Source organism: Fundulus heteroclitus, unplaced genomic scaffold, assembly GCF_011125445.2.
Source record: "Fundulus heteroclitus isolate FHET01 unplaced genomic scaffold, MU-UCD_Fhet_4.1 scaffold_669, whole genome shotgun sequence".
In the NCBI taxonomy this organism is placed as follows: domain Eukaryota; kingdom Metazoa; phylum Chordata; class Actinopteri; order Cyprinodontiformes; family Fundulidae; genus Fundulus; species Fundulus heteroclitus.
Window position 1 is genome coordinate 27257 of NW_023397109.1, and position 17277 is coordinate 44533.

Genomic DNA, 17277 nt, shown 5'->3' on the forward strand with positions numbered 1-17277 from the left:
GAGAAAACCGGTTCACTTATTTATTTTTGCAACGTTACGTTGCATTTTGAGTTTGCTTGTTTCCACCTCGGTATCAAAGGAAAAGAGGGGGGGGGGGGGGGAATCATGAAAAACGCTGATTTTTTTGTGCCAGTAAGACGTGTTTTTTTTTTTTTTTTTGCTCGCCTTGCAGATGGGAGGGAAAAGATTTCATTGTTTTCGTGCTCCGTCACAAGATACTGTTTTCACACATTTTATATAAATGGGGAAATAATTTTGCGGTGGACTGAGTTATGAGTTATGCGGCTTCTAGGCAGCTTTTACAAACACTGAAGTTGTTTAAAGGACCAAAAGCTGAAGGAAACGGCCCAGCAGCAGCAGCAGCGTGCATCAATTAATGCGTCCTTTAGCTGCCTACCTGGGTTGCTGATTGGCTAGGACACTAATTACCCCCCCTCCTCCTCCCATAACGCAGCATGGGCAGGATGTGGTAGACGACTGCCGGCTTTACGCTCTGACTTATCGGCCCGCAGCGCCGCCGTCTCAGCCGACGGCACCGATGAAACGGCGTTTATTTTACCTCCGCTGTCATCGTCCTGGTTTGTTTTTCTTTCCTCCGCGGGCCCGACACCTCCCTCCCTGCCTGCTGGTGTTGGTTACGGCCATAAGTGCTGAAGAGAAATAAAAGCTGCAGTGATGGACTGGCCGCAGAGCGGAGGAGAGGCTGACCTCCCTCCTTGGCGGCGCTCATGAGGAGGAGAGTAATTGTTAACTGTGTCGTCCAGGGAAACCAGATATGGATGACACTAATGTCATTAATTTGTGAGGTCTGTTTGCCTCTGCTGATAATGTCTTTTCCTGTATTTAACCAAACAAAAGCTCCACTGGTGGAGTGATCTGTTCGTCGGGAAGGAGAAGGATTCGAAAACATAATTCTAGTGAAAACCAAAAAAGTGATTCATAGTTTCATTGTTTTTACACAACAAAAAAAAAAAAAATGGATTCCTGCGAAAGTTCAGTGCCAGAAATAACAGAAAGCACTGTTTGGACAAGTTAAAGACGTGCTAGATGCATAAAGTTAGCATGTTTGTGCTAAAAGAAGATCCTTTCATTTATTCCCATTTGCTTCACTTTCAAATATTGGTTAAGCAAAGGAAAATCACAAAAAAATCAACCTAAAACTAAACAGTATTTAAACTTCCCGTTGGATTGTGAGTGTTTGCTCTTCCAGGATCGAGTCCCACAGAGTCTCGGTCTTGCCTGCATGTTTACTCGCTCTCGTTTCAGTGTCTGATGTGTCGGACTGCCTTCAAACGCAATAAAGTTTTTCCCTTTGAGGACAATGGGTGCCCCCCCCCCCCATGAGCCGGCGATGAGGAGACGAGAAACAAAAGGAGAGATCGTACGCGCTCCTCACAGCCGTCTGGCTTCTCTCTGCCTTCTTACCCGCTTGTCGGATTTATTGGACCAGCGGCAAGTCGTTGACAGTCTGCTTTACGTCCAAGTTGGGTTTCACCTCAATGTTGTTGCCGTGTAGCTAACTTAAAAAAAAAAGTTAGGCCAGTGCATCCAGTCAGTCGTGAGTCCACCTGCAAAAAGTGTTATAATTACAGCTGGTCTGGGGGTAACAGTAATAATACTGCTTGGCTGACTTAACCTTAGCTGTTTCTGTTTAAAAAACTTCACTTAATTGGGGTTTATATGTGAAATTTAAAGCAACCTGCACAGCTCTGCTTGTGTGACGATGCTCCTACTTTCTGGAGGGGGGAAAAAAAGTGTATAAATAAATTGCATCAAATGATCCTTGATTTGCTTTGCCTCCAATAATCCTCCAAACTCCTTCATGGAAAAAAAATGCCATTAAGGGGATATTGATTATTAATCATTCAGTGCATTAAGCCCCTTAATTACAGTCTGGAAGTGTATTTGATTATAGATCTACAATCCCTCCTTCCCCCCCAGCTGAAGGTTTATGACGGGCAGCTGAACTCACTCCTCTGTTTTTTTCTGCTCCTCTTATTTTCACAGGAGGCGATCAATCTGCTGGAGCCCATGACCAACGATCCGGTGAATTATGTGCGACAGGGGGCCCTCATCGCCTCTGCCCTCATCATGATCCAGCAGACCGAAGTCACCTGCCCCAAGGTGAGCGCGCAGGAGAACCGGGGTCCTTCTCTGCAGCCAGAATCAGCGAGTTTGTCTGGAGGTTTGCGTCCCTCTTGAGGAGCACAGAGGATAACCTTTTAACTTTAAATGGGGTCCATAAGAAAATAAAAGTTCCTAAACCAAACCAGAGGGTGGGTGAAAAACTGGAGGAGAGAGGCTTAAAGGGAGACTATTGCTGGCACAGCGGCCTTCTGTCACCGACTGGTAAGAAATGCCAGACACATTTTCAAAGGCTTCTCCTCGGCACTGCAACAGATCTAAAAGCTCGAGCTGGTATGCGCGGCGGTGCAGGGATCGCTTTCCTACGTTTCAGACGGCTAAACATCAAAGGGGGTGTTACATTAACTTATGTTTCCTGCAGCCTTTCTGTTTTACAGCTGTCCTCTACATTAATAGGCGTCTGATTTACAGTTTTATTAGGACTAACTGTTAATGGAAAACTAAGATCTGGCCACAATTGTAATTTTTTTTAATATCCAGCCCAGCGTTTGATCGCTTTAAAACCCCACAGGCACCACACTGGTTGGTTAAAATGCCCTGAAAATGGCGCTAAATGCTCAAGTGTTGCAGTTTGATGCGTTCACCTTTTTAGAGATATAAATAACATGCATGCATCGTCATTTATTTGATGACACGATCCTTTGCTTTTGGTTTAGGTGAACCAGTTCAGGCAGCTTTACGCCAAAGTGATCAACGACAAACACGACGACGTCATGGCGAAGTTCGGCGCCATCCTGGCCCAGGGAATCCTCGACGCAGGTCAGTCTCCAGACAGAGAGCGGCTGAGGGGTTTACCCTCGTCTCTCACCGAGCGGCAGATTTTAAACGGGTCGGTGGTCGCCTCAGCCTCATGCGGTCACTCCACGCCGGGAGGGGAGGGACGCGACGTGAAGGTCTGCGCTGCTTAATAACACGACGGTGTTTGTATGCCTGTGCGAGTGTTTGTGGACACGGGCAGTCAGCGTAAGTCAGGGGTGTCAAACATACGGCCCGCGGGCTAAATGCATTATCATTAAATGCATTATCATTATAAAAAAAAAAAGTATTTTTTTTAATTTATTTTTTTTCCAGTGTTTGTCTGGCAATGTGGCAATAAGATGCCACAAAGAGCTCATCAGATTTGACTTTCACAAGTGGACAAGATAAAAGGAAGATAATGATAAAAACAATTATTGAAAAAAACATGTACTTTGTTTAATTGAAAATATGCAGTTCCTATATTGTCCACGAGGGGCGCTGTGTTTTAATTAGCAGATTAAGCTTCAGGTGTGGAAAAATTCAAATCATCTCTTAATTTTTATCTGTTTGATGTATTTTGTCATGCAGGACAGTGTTTTTAAGTTCCAAAAAATGTGAATAAATGTTTTTCAACATTGTATAATCACTGTGATCAGTTCTTAGGCATAATGCACAAGTAAATGTTTAACTGAGTAAAAGTATTGTTGAAATTGCACATACTTTTCTTAAAAACGCTGAGGTTATTCATAATATATTGTGTAAAAGTGAAATTAACTTAATATAAAAATCAACAACAAGTCCACTTTTATTAGTTCTATTTAATCTTGCAATGAGTTAACTCGTGTGGCCCTGTTGAGATCAGATTAAGCTGAATGCGGCCCCTAAACCAAAATGAGTTTGACACCCCTGGCGTAAGTGACTCACCAACCCCTCGCTGTAGGAAAGAGCAACCTGAACGACAGCAGCACTCTGTAGGACAGCGTCTAGTTATTTTATTTGAAATAAATATGTTTGTTGAAGAGCACAATAAGCTTTTTTTTTTTTTTTTTCTCCTCCCCCATTTCAGTTTTTAAGGTATTTTCTTCTCCCCACAGATTAAAGTCTTTCCCTTTCCAAAGCAATCATGAGAAAACAGACATTTGAGAAATGGAAAACCTTTTAAATAAAAGCCAAAATAGAGACATTATGTTAACGAAATAAGTAAAAACAGAATGAAAAGGCATTCTTTAGACACATGAAACAAGCCGTGCTGCCTGCTCTGTCCAGATGACCGTAGATTACGTCGTCTCTCACTCCAAACCCCGACAGAGCAGCCAGCTGTAGTTGTAGGCAGGCATTTAGAGTTGACGCCCCCCCTCACGTCGAGGCTTTCCTCTGATTTGGCCAACAGATGTAAGGACCTGATACCGGGGTTTTAGTTTTGAGAGGTCCGTAGTGACTAAAACCACATATGGGCATTTTTCCCTGTTTTTTATGGAGGTAACCTCACACAGAGATAAGGAGACGAGTTTCTGAGCCAAATGCGTGAATGCAGCCTTCATGCTGTAGTCTAAAATATTTTATCTACAGTCTGTGGCGGATGTATCCATGCTGTGTGGATTTCCACATTTTGTCACATTGCAATTCTGCTCAGTAAAGTCATGTAATTAGGATTTAATCTCAGCCTTAATCCATCTGTTCTGTGGAGGTTTGTTGGAGAACAAACACAGGGTTCCCGCGGTTGCTTAAAAAGTCTTAAAAGGCATTGAATTCTGTAATATAAAACTAAGGCCTTAATTGGCATTAAAATGTCTAAAATCAATCTTTCTTAGGTCTTAAAATTGTTACCAGGTCATAAATAGGATTTTGCTTTTGTAATCCTTACCAAACAGTAAAATAATTGACACAATTATAATTTTTTTAATTTACCAGACGGCTTAATGTAACCATTATTGGTTCCGTCCCGATAGCGGAACCAATAAAAACTGTTGCGGCCGGACCATAGCTGGGAAAAAGAGTTGGCACTGGTTATGTTGTGGTTTTTAAAACTGAATTATAGTTTATTTTAGTAGAGAACAAAACAAAGTTTGTGAATTCAGTTCAGTAGTTGTTAAAAATATATCTGTAATTTGTGTGTTTTTAGCTTTCTTCCTATATGGAATGTTTTTCAAAATTTTAAACATGTCTACTGGGCCAGAAAGTAATGGTTTATGTTAAAATAAACATTTGGGTGAAGTTGTCGCAACCAGGTTTTTCTTGTTTATCGTGAAGTTGGTCTTAACTTTTTATTTCAAGTGGCATTAAAAAGTCTTAAAAAGTCTTGAATTTAACTTGCCTTATGCTGTAGGAACCCTGCAAACAGCATCATGAAGACCAGGCAAGTTTATTTATAAAGCACTTTTCAGTAACAAGACCATTCAAACATTACAGTAACAAAGGAATAATATAAGCAAATCTTTGACTAGATGTCTTTCATACATTAACTAACATAAAATCGCAGAACTTAATTGTTTGTATTAATAAACGTTGATAGTGATGGGACGTTGTCAGGTGGTCCAGTAGCGCTCTGTTCCAGGTCCCAGATGTCATGGAGCGTCTTGTTTAGGGATGCAGCAGACGCGTCATGGAGGAAAATGTGGCATTTTAGGCTTTTATCATCACACTGGTTAATCAATAATCTGAAAAACAATCTGGCCACGGTTAGGGCTGGGCAATAAATCGATTTACAATTCTTTAAGATTTCATTTTTGGAAAATCTGGATTATTATTATTTTGCCAATACACTCATTGGGTTTCCATGAAGAGAACAGCATGTTATGCTGAATATATGTTTAGGCAAATATATTGTCAAAATATTGTTAAGTAGAAACTTTTTTTTAACCATAATGCAAGGTACTTCATTTACTTATTTACTTTATTTTTTAACTTAGTTTGAAGTTCACAAGTGCAGTGAAGCCTGTTCTTAGCTCAATGTGTAATACCACTAGCAGCAAATGTTTTGTTATATTTTCATTGTTTATTATGGCACGGCTGCCATCTTGTTTTACAAGCATGTTTCACAATCGGATAATCGGATTTGGTATGATAAAATCGGAGATTTATTTTTTAATCCATATTGCCCTGCCCTAGCCACAGTACGGTCATTCCCCTAAAGCAGGTTTTCTTCAATTCCAGGCCTCCAGGTCCGGTGTGTTCCTGGTCACACCTAAATCAAATGGTTGAATTACCTCCTTAGGATGTGGTCAAGTTCTTTAAGAGTCCTGCTAATGACCTGATTATTATAGGGGTGTTCAAGCAGAGACACGTCTACAAAATGCAGGACGCTGGACCTCAAGGACTGGAGCTGAAGATCCCTGACCTAAAGGGTCTCTACTGACCTGGAAAGTTCAGTAGAGAAGCCAACTCTCTAAAAGTCATCATTGTGAATAGGGCTGAACGATTTTGGAAAATAATCTAATTGCGATTTATTTATTTATTTATTTTTTTTTTTTCTTAAAATTGCGATTTAATACGATTTTTTTCTCAGTTTGATTTACCATGTCTTTTTAAATATATACAAACAACAAATCATTTTGTTTCCTCGCTGTGCAGATTAGTTGCTAAAAGACCCGCAGCATCTAAACTCAGAGCAGAAATGATTGCGTTCTGACTACGATATATTTCAACCAAAATTGCAATTTTGACTTTTCTCCGCATTAACCACCAGCAACAAAAATGCCCTCTAAATAAAGATGTTTGTAAACAAGGACTATTTAAAACAAGAACTTTTAATATTTCTATTGATCAGAATATTATTCAAGAGAACAGCTTTTAGTTCCTAATTCCATCAATCCTTGTTGAACATAAAGTGCAGCCAACAAGCAAGTCAATGTATTAAACTGATTGACCTGTACTTAATGCTATGTATGATTATATAAACTCTAAAACAAGTAATAAAGTTAGATTATCTCACTGCTGCAACTGTCTTCCCTTCCATGTGGAGGCAAACCCACTTTAAACATTTTACCGACACCTAAAGGACGTGTCTGATTCACTAATTGTTACATAGCCAGAAATTGCAGACTCTGCGATTTGAAAATTGCGTTTTTTTTTAAATCGCGATTATATTGAAAATGCGATTTAATTGTTCAGCCCTAATTGTGAAGTGGGGGTAAAACGAGCTATTCTGTGCTGCTCCATCACGTAAAATCCCGACTACGTTTATAGTTGTAGCGTGACCGGCTGTGGATAGTTTAGTGGGACACTACAGCGCTGTGAACAGTCTGGATTAGAGCTGGGCGATAAATCAATTTAATCGATTCATTCAAATTTATAGTTAAGATTACATTTTTGGAAAATTTTGATTTTATTTTGCAAATGCACTCATTGGGCTTCCATGAAGAGAATAGCATCCAATCCTGAATATAGTTAGGAAAATATATTGTCAGGAAAATATATTGTCAAATGCTGCAAAGAGGAAAAAATTTTTTTTACCATTAGACAAGACACTTTAATTTACTCATTTACTTGTTTTTTTTTAAGTTAGTTTGAAGTTCCCAAGTAAAGGGAAGCCCGTTCTTAGCTCATTGCGTAAGACCGCTAGCAGCAAACATTTTGTTATATTTTCATTGTTTACCATCACAGGGCCGGCGTCTTGTTTCACAAACATGGTTCACAGCTTGTATTTAGTTGCACTTTCAGTTCACGTCAACTCCCAGATGAAATGCTTGACATAAAAGCAAGTTTTAAAAATGTATTTTTGTGAAATGAAAAAGGAGCGGGGAAAATGTATTAATCGGATTTGGAGTAATAAAATAAGGATATTTTATGTTTAAGCCATACCGCCCAGCTCTACTCTGGATGAAGCGTCCCACTGCTGAAGCTAGATGTTCACATTTGGACGTTTTCATCTTGTAATGTTTAACTAGAGTCAAACCGTTTATTGATTCTGCTAAGAGAGAAATAAACAACTTCTGCCTCCCTCATAAACGTTGCTGAAGCTGTTGATTGTTTGTATTCTTTCTTTCTTTTTTTTTACTAGTTTCCTTTTTGATTCTCTCCAGCTTTCTAGTCTTACACTGCAAAAACGGATCTAAAAATGAGTAAAATGTTCTTAAAATTTGTGATTTGTCCTTGATTTGAGCAGGTAAATAATATTATCTGCCAATGGAATGAGTATTTTGACCCCTAAAATAAGATAATTGGACATCTTGCACTTGAAATAAGATGATGGAGATGAATTGTTCCTATTTTAAGTGCAAAAGTCTTATTCCATTGGCAGATAGTCTTATTTACCTGTTCAAATCAAAGACAAATACACTCATTTTAAGAAAATTTTACTTATTTTTAGAACTGTTTTTGCAGTGTATAGTCCATGAGGTTTTTTTTATTTATTTATTTTTTTTCTCAATTTTGTCAAATCGGAGCAATAAACCCGGTGCAGACCCTGATCGCTGGTGCTTCTTTATGGGGGTTTCCATCTCTGCAGCCAAAGTCGTTGCGTTCAGCTGAATAACATCAAAAATCCATCCAGAGAGGGAACATGAGCTCCGGCAGGTCCTGTTTGGATGTCAGGCATGTTCAGGCTCATGTGGTGTAAATGTTTAAGTGTTCTGGGTCTTGCAGGTCGTTAGTAGTGTTTGAGGTGCAGCGTAATTGTATTTAATTTGACTGGCGGAAGCGATTAGAGCTCAGTTTCATGATCACTGGTCCTCATTAGGCAGGAAATGTCGGCCTCCAGCTCGTCCTCCCTCGCTCTCCGTATCCAAGTCGTCCTCTCCTTCTCGCCTCAACGGTTCGAGCCTCTTCAGTGCTATGAATATGGTTTATTAATCCGCTGTTTTTACTTATTCCTACGCCTCATGCATATGTTCGTACGGTCACGCTTGCACCTCTGGACTCCCTGGACTGTAAATTGCCTCTGCAGACTGAGAGTTGGCAAAAACAGCGATTGGGAGGCGGGGTCCCCTCATCAAGTGCGCTCATACTCTTAAGTATTTTAAGAGACTTTTAAGAACGGGCTTGTGGCACGGTGAGCAGAGCTCGTTAGCGATGCTGGCCATCGTTCAATCTGCTGCGCGGGAAGGAGTCTGGTTCAGATGTCAAGATAAGGCTCTTGTGTTGAAGTCATGCCGACGACCTCAGACCGGAGCGGGCGGGAGACGACAGCCCATGAATTAAGCGCCATTGTTCAAGACGGCGCTCGCTTTTAGTCGGAAGAGCTGCTCCCTTTTGGGAAGAGATGAAGAGTTCATCCTCATGTTCCTCCCCCTCCCTCTTAGTCTTCTGGGCCTCCTCCTGTTTGTTCTGGACACGAATGCACATGTTGCAACTTTAACTAGTGTCGTTCACCTTTTTCACTCGGAGACAGGGAGTTGTGCTTTTATGGAAAGTGTCTCCTATTTTTAGCATTACAAGATAGTTTGTCACGATAAGCAAAATCGCAGGACCACAATGAATTGAGACGTTTCTGGCTTAAAGGAGCAACAAAATCGGCTGAAACATGAAGCTCATACTGATTGGTAGAAAAAATATATATACCTCCAATAAAAATATGCAATAGCATTATTTCAGCCTAAAACGACTGTATATAAGATAAAAAAGTATACATATGTTGCTTAAATCCAACCATTCAAATGTTGGATGTCTGGAAAACTAAGTGTTTTTTTAGCTATATTTCATTGTCTGGATGGTAGAGGAAGATTAATATGAAGAAAATCCTTGAGTTTCCTGATTTCTTTCATCTGCCCCATGGCCAATATGATAATATATGAATTTCTAGAAGTATTTTATCTACAACCAGCTATTTGTTTTGTATTTCAATAGAATATGCATGTAGATCATCAACCTTCCCATTTATCTCCTTGCTTATTCTGGTTTTATTCCAGGTTTTATTTTTAAAAGCCTAACCAGTGTAATAATGTCTAAAATGCACAGTAAAAGGCTGCACAATATATCACTAATTTACAGCCATTGCAATATCAGTTTGCTCAGTGCTGATGTCAGAGAGAGAAATAATTGTTGGCAATTTTATTCTAAGTGTCATGAATCCACACTTTGCATGCCACGAAGTAATCAGCCTGATGGATTTGGTGTCATTGCGGTGAAACCCCACACACCAGCGCAGATGAGAATAACACAAGTCAGGAAGTTGCGGATTTATTCGTCATTATTAATATTATGGCAGGATTTTCTAATGTGGTGCAGCCAAAGTGCAGGCTGCGAAAGGTTGTTCTAAAAATAACAAAAGAAGAGGCTCGTTAATCAGTGCTGCTCAAATTAAGAGAAATCTGGTCTAATATGTACATTTAAAATGCAGGACACTGCAGACAATGCGTGTCTGGGTGTACTTGGCTCGTCACGCTGTCTTTTGTTAATTATGACCAAACATAACAAGAGGTTGGAGCCAAAAGACGGCTATCTGTGGGCGGAGAACATCCTGGACCGAGCCCCAGTTAACCTCACAGTCAATCATGTCATCATTTACAACACAATCGGCATTCAGTGCATCAGACGAAAGCTGCTTTAAAAAGTTAACCTTTTTTTATTTGGTTCACCATCATCCATCCACCCATTGTCTACACCCGCTCGTCTGAGCCGGGTCGTGTGGGGCTGTCTCTAGGGGTACACCCAGTACAGGTCACCAATCCTTCACAAAGGGACAAATAACCACACACACACACACACACACACACACACACACACACACACACACACACACACACACACCTCAGGGTAAGATTTGAACCCAGGACTTGCTTACTGTAACAGTACCACCAACTGTGACATATATATCATTTCACTAATTGTCTAATTGGTTACTGACTACTAATTAGTCCCCATTATGGTTGACTTTCCCTAAAAAGTTTTGTTTATGTTTTGTGGGGCAAAAAGTGACTAATATTCCTACAATTGCTGTTGAACGCAGTATCTGTTTAACAAGAAGGCCTTGATCAGAAATCTTACTTCCTGCTTAGCATTGTTAAAAAGTTAAAGCGCACAGATGGGGAATCTGTAGTACAGTATAAAATAGATGGCAAGTGTGATGTTTTACCCTATTTATTAACCCTCTATGGTTCACATTATGATGCAAGTCGAGCAAAACTGTCTAAACAATTATAATCTAAAGAAATTACACTTTTTTTTTTTTTAGGGTTTGTGTCGTGTTGTTAGCAGCATTGTACCATATCTGTGCTGAAGTGTAAAATAGTTTTCTGTTTTTCAATCTAAAGAACATTCAGTTATTTCAGAAATGTGTGTGAAATAATGAAGAACCTCATCAGGTTACAGAATATTCTGTTTGAAATGTAAAAGCATAGCAAAAGGTGCTGCATAAAAAGGTTTGTTGTCTGAAAGCTGAAACGTTGAACCGCTGCAGATTAACCTGCTGAAAATATCGGTGTTTTTCTTTTTACTTTTTAGTGAAGATATATTTGGTGTTGAAAGGTAAAGTTAAGGCTATTGTATTATAAAACTAGGTCTGTTTGTTTTACAGCCATTATGTTACATTATTATGTCAGATGAGACTATCACACAGCTTCTCATTATTCTTTGTTGCATAATCAACCCGACAGATTTGTATTTTCTTCTCGGTCACGTTGACAATGTAACGCCACTCAGCCTGAAACCTCTACCGTCTTCCTCTGCCCAGGCGGACGCAACGTCAGCATCTCTCTGCAGTCCAGGACCGGCCACACTCACATGCCGTCGGTCGTCGGCCTGCTGGTCTTCACCCAGTTCTGGTTCTGGTTCCCTCTGTCGCACTTCCTGTCCTTGGCCTTCACACCGACCGCCATAATCGGCCTCAACAAGGACCTCAAGGTACCAAAACGTTGGCTGTGGTCGCCGCCTCCGACAGATGCTTGAAGTGAAGCATCGGTCAAAAACTCTAGTTTCTGTGGGTCTACAACGAAAAGATCCAAATTCTAGAAATACAAAGAAATCTGGTGCATTTATTGTCACCCCTTAAACTCTGATGCCCGTTAATTGAATCCTATTGCATTCAGATGTTTTTATAGCAACTCAAGTCACATTCAAGAAATTAGTTAACTGACTTACTGAAATAAATTAACATTTCAATAATATTCTTAGTAAAATTAACTATATACATTAAATACACACAGACTGATGTTTTTAAGCCTTTATTTCAGTTAAGCATAATGATTTCCTGCTTGCAGGCCAATAAAAACATGTTTAATACAGAAATATGGGCTTAATTAGTTTAACACCTACTTTAAGGTTAGTTTCAGAAAGATGCTTTTAATCTGCAAAACGACTCATCTAGTTTGCTGATTATGACCGTAGTTACTTATATATTAATATTATGGATATTTCATAAGGCACTACGGTGCAAATGGTTAATGTAGGGGTATTGGAGTAAAGAGACCAAAATCAAGATGCTGGCCACACTTTTCAGATTTTTATTATTATCATTAAAAAATGTAGAAAATTATAATCTCCTTTCCACTTGACAATTATGCACTACTTTATGTTGCAGTTCATAATTATATTAAGCAAAATTCTGCATCTGATTTAGTATTTGGTGCAGAACATGTGACGCCATCTTTCTGCCGTGGGCCTGATTTGGCCTCCTGCCCCTCGGACAACGGTGCCAAAGGATCAGTGTGACATCCAGTAGCTTTAAGCTGACATTAAATAGGCTTTATCTCCTCTTTGCCTCTCAAATCAGGAGCACCTGACATATCAGGGCCACTTTATGAGCTGTTTGTACGCAGCACATGAACCAGAATCTGCTCGATTGAAAAGCTTTTAAATAACACAGAGCGAACGTAGGAGGGCAGGAAGCTTTGGGCTCGGCTTCAGATTGCTGCATCCTGCAGCACGGCGCAGTTGGAGACGCTTCAATCACCTTGTTTTAGTGAACCGTTCCTAACCTGAAAGCTTACACCAAACAGAAGCACCTGGTGTGTAAAGTCTGCTGCTGTGAGAAGAAATGAAGAATAGGGATCGGTCCGATCTATCTTCAGTCAGTCAGAAATATCATTTCACTTTTATTTATTAAAGGGTTTTTTCTCATTCAAAAATTAAGCTTTTTTTCTTATTACTTTATATACACCAATTGGATTCTTCTAAATATATTTTAGTTTGTTTATACATGACATCACTGTATAAACAGTTTCATGTCGTTGATATTGCTGCATGTATAAGTACTCAAAAGGATTTCATTAAAAAGAATAACGTCAGCTTATTATTTTATCAGACTAAAAGTCCCTCCCCAGTAACAGGGCTGGTTGCAGTAATGATATTCAGCTCTACCAAGTTTACGTCACTCTGATTGGCTACAACCATATTTGGAAAACCGGATCAACTGGATTTTTCTGTTATAATCACACCTTCTTTACATTTGACAGCATTTCGAAATTAAATAAACTTACGGGTCATGACAACGTTGTGGTCGCCACCTTCTGTGTTGGTGCATTATTTCAATCCGTTTGTTCAAAAACCAAGACTTGTACTCTTGACGTGTAAACAGGTGCACCTGTTTACACTTCCTGTAACAATTAGGGTCTGATTAAAGCAGTAATGCTCCACTGGGGAAAGTCACTCTGTTGGGCTCTCTGAGACATTAAGACAGCAGTTCTTAATGCTACCCTGCCAGACAGGCTTTAAAAAAACAAGATTAAAGCTCAATCTTTGTAATCCGATCATTTCCAGGCTCGAGTGCTGCCTTTGTTTTTGTTTTTGACCAAAACTCTCGTCACATTGTCTTGATTTGAGCTGAAATAAACGTGCCTCAGTCTGGTGCTTGTTATATATATATATATATATATATATATATATATATATATATATATATATATATATATATATATATATGAATGAACTTGGTCGTACTTATGGTGGCTTACAAAAACTAAACCACCTCATTTATTTTTATGGAAGTGTGTCGACTAAAACACGGCTGCCCCTCTTCCACCCGTTGCTGCACACTGCCAGCCAGCTGGCTGATAGAAGGCTACTATAATGCATTACCTCCTTTGAGAAAGATCAGTAGAGCGGTTTGGTTGGGACGCCATCTTGAACCTTGTATTATTGTTAGAAGCTGCCTGCAAGTCAGATCGGATAGTTGTGCTTGTGTTGTTTTAGAAAAGTGGAGAAAACCCAAAATATTGTGCAGAAAAGCTCTTTAAAAGTAAGAATGAATGAAGTGGATGCAGTCTGGTTATCTGGGGTCTAGGGCCGCTGCAGCTTTCAGCCGTCTCTCTGCTTCACCTCACCTGGATTGAATGATCAGATGTTTATAATTTGAAAATAGGTGTTTATGTTACATGTGTCACACGGCTGTAAAAACCCGGCGTCTCTCTCTGAAAAGTCCCGCTTGTCCCGTTCTGTACAGATGCCGAAGGTCCAGTACCGCTCCAACTGCAAGCCGTCCACCTTCGCCTACCCTCCGGCTCTGGAGGTTCCCAAGGAGAAAGAGAAGGAGAAGGTGAGAGCTTCAGGCGCCGCGGTGCATTTCTGACATATTTTTTATTCTGGGGGTGAAAAACAATCTCGCTTCATATTGACTAGTTCATAATTTCACACGCCCACCTTCAGGACTCATCATGTTCTTCCCCTAGAATGTTTATTTTCCTAGCATTTCTCCGTTGTTCTGAGATGCTCTCGCCGGAGAAAGTAACGGCAGATGTTTATTTTATGGTCAGCCAGCATTTTGTGCGTTTTTTTTTTTTTTTTTTTAAAGCGATGTTTGTAGAAGAGCTGTCTCTGGTGTTGTCTTACCTCGTGGAAATGTCTGCGTGTGTGTGTGTGTTTGCGTGGCAGGTTTCCACCGCCGTTCTCTCCATCACGGCCAAAGCCAAGAAGAAGGAGAAGGAGAAGAAGGAGAAGGAGGAGGAGAAGATGGAAGTGGTGAGTGGAAAGCTCTCCAAACACCTTCGTCTTCACCGGTCTGCCGTTTTCTTGCTTTGTTTTATGAAGGAGAGATTCTTTTATTGCTTTTCTGTGATGAACACCAGCCGTTTGGGAGGAAATGCGTAAACAAACCTAATTGTGTTTACTGTGTACAGGCCTTTTTTTGATACAGCACAGATTTTGGGTTTTTTTTCTAACTCTGCAGGGAGGTACTCACCAAATGTTCACATGCATCGGCTGATGGGAAAACTTTATTACGGCCTTTACTGAATGCCCCTGGTATTCTAATAAAATAACTGTTTAAATGGGATTTTATTGGAGTCTCTGAAGTGTGAATTCATTTTGCCGCCACTTAAGCTCTTTGAGTCTGAACCCACACCGAGCTTCATTCCTTGATCTTCGCCCTGAGGCGAGCCAGAGCCAGGCTGGACTTTCACCGGCCTTTCTTTGGGCGTGTGCTGCATGTTTAATTCGCTTTGCCGCGGCGGTACTGAGAGACGAGCCTGCAGACGTCTGGGTCGTTCACCTCCGAGGTTTTTTTTTCTTTATTCCTGACCAGCTTTAACGTGAAGGAGACCTCCTGCTGCTACTGTTCAGATCTGCTGCTTTACCTAAAACCAGACAATAACTGGCAAAAGTGTTCACACCTTTCGTAATGTTTCACGTTTTGTCAAGTTACAAAACAAAAAAATCCTATATTTTGTGACCACACAGTGGATACACTCCTGTGGAGGTTATTGCTGCTCAGGCATGGGCCACATCCAAGCAAGCTTGCTTACAATCTGATTGGTCTGTTCTTCATTAACACCTGTTTAGGGTTTGGTTATCGGTCCGGTGTTGGCCCGTGATTTCACTGCACAAACAGAACAAAAAATAAGTCAAATCTTCTTTAAATGAGTGCATTTGTCCTTGATTTGAGCAGGTAAATGAAATGATTTGCCAATAGAATGAGATTTTCCCACTTAAAATGGGAACAATTCATCTCCTTCACCATATTTCAAGTGCAGGATGTCTAATTATCTTATTTTAGGGGCAAAGATACTCATTCCATTGGCAGATAATCTTATTTACTGGCTCAAATCAAGGACGAATAGACTAACTTTAAGAACATTTTACTTGCTTTTAGATCCGTTTCTGCAGTGATTTCACATTCGGTACTGGCGACAGTGTCAGTACCTTCCTGATTTAAATGAGCTTCCGGTGTTGCCTGTCTGATGTTTCTCCCAGCGTCTTTTTGCTCACAAGGCGGCGGGGTTTAGGCGCAGCAGTTGGTTTTAGCTAGCGAGGGAGACGTCCTCCTGTTAGCCCCTTCATCAGTTTTGTAGGTTAAAAATTATTAATAAAATTCTTCTGGAGAAAAGTGTGAGAGCACAAATGTGGGTCCTTGGGAAGTTGTGTCCTTCCAGCGTTTTTTTTCCCCATTTCACTTTTCTTTCTTTTTCATGAGGGAAGCGATGATGACTCACTTTTTCTGGTGTTTATTGTTTTGAAATTAGAGCCAACAGTGTCTAAATTTACACCAGTCAACAACTCTGCTGACTCTGTAGGTTACATTAACCCAGCATGCATTGCGCAGGCGAAAAAATTGGTGAAAAATATAACTAAGGATATACAAAATTTTTGAAGTAGTTGAGTTTTTATTCATCACAAGCAGCAATTTCTAGGTTAATAGCAAGATTACAACATATTCAGGCCAACATGTTCGTGAATCCCTTTAAATACGACTCATGGCTTTCATCATGGATGCACCGATGTAAAGATATCTGATCAGAATCTTACTTTTATAGCCAGTAACTCTTATTTTATGGATAGTATTTCACAAATGGGAGCAATAAAGAAGCAAACGTTGGTCATTAATGTTAAAGGTCAAGGGGTGTGAATACTTTTTCAAGGCATTTGAATAAAAGAAAAGGGGGATTTAAAAGCGACAGACTGTGCTGCAGTTTAGTAATTTCTTTTGTTTGTTTTTCCTGCTACAGGAAGTCCAGGAGGGTGAGAAGGAGAAGAAGGATGAGGAGAAGGAAAAGGAGAAAAAGAAAGAGGTCGAGCCAAACTTCCAGCTCCTGGAGAACCCGGCCAGAGTGATGTCGGCCCAGCTCAAAGTCCTGACCATGCCGGAGACGTGCCGCTACCAGCCATTCAAACCGGTACCCACAGCATCCGTGTTCACATGTGAAAAGCCTCAGTACTCTAAGCTTCCAGCACGATTCTGTCTCACATGCAGTTTCTGTAAAATCTCCACACCTCAGAGAGGACACTTCCCTTTAGAAAAAAACTAAAGCTTAAGTTTGTTTGGGTTTTTAACCTTTTGCTTGGTTTTTAAAAGTCTAGAAACTTCCTCTGCGTGGCTATAAAGCAGAGAGGCCTGCGGCCCTGCTGTAAACGCTGACATGCCTCTGCAGTAAACGGCAGGGCAGCGTGGAGTCACCCAATAGGCGCTCACCGCGGCCTCATAAAGAGGAAGCTCTGTTTGATTCTCGGGTCCGGCCGGCGGAGCTTCAGAGCTTCACGCTGTACGCGGCGCGGCGTCACGTGCCAAAAGGTTGTCTGTGCTCGTCTGAA

The 17277-nt window shown here is 40.5% G+C and overlaps 1 protein-coding gene across 1 annotated transcript in view; it reads left to right on the forward strand.

The window, feature by feature from the left end:
- Positions 1-17277, forward strand: part of LOC118556360 (26S proteasome non-ATPase regulatory subunit 1-like) — a 42964-nt gene that overhangs the window by 23379 nt on the left and 2308 nt on the right. Inside the window, exons 15-20 of the mRNA XM_036133725.1 lie at positions 2008-2124; positions 2802-2904; positions 11492-11661; positions 14198-14290; positions 14626-14712; positions 16695-16862. Of these exons, the coding sequence (XP_035989618.1) occupies positions 2008-2124; positions 2802-2904; positions 11492-11661; positions 14198-14290; positions 14626-14712; positions 16695-16862 (738 nt within the window). The remainder of the gene's footprint in view (positions 1-2007; positions 2125-2801; positions 2905-11491; positions 11662-14197; positions 14291-14625; positions 14713-16694; positions 16863-17277) is intronic.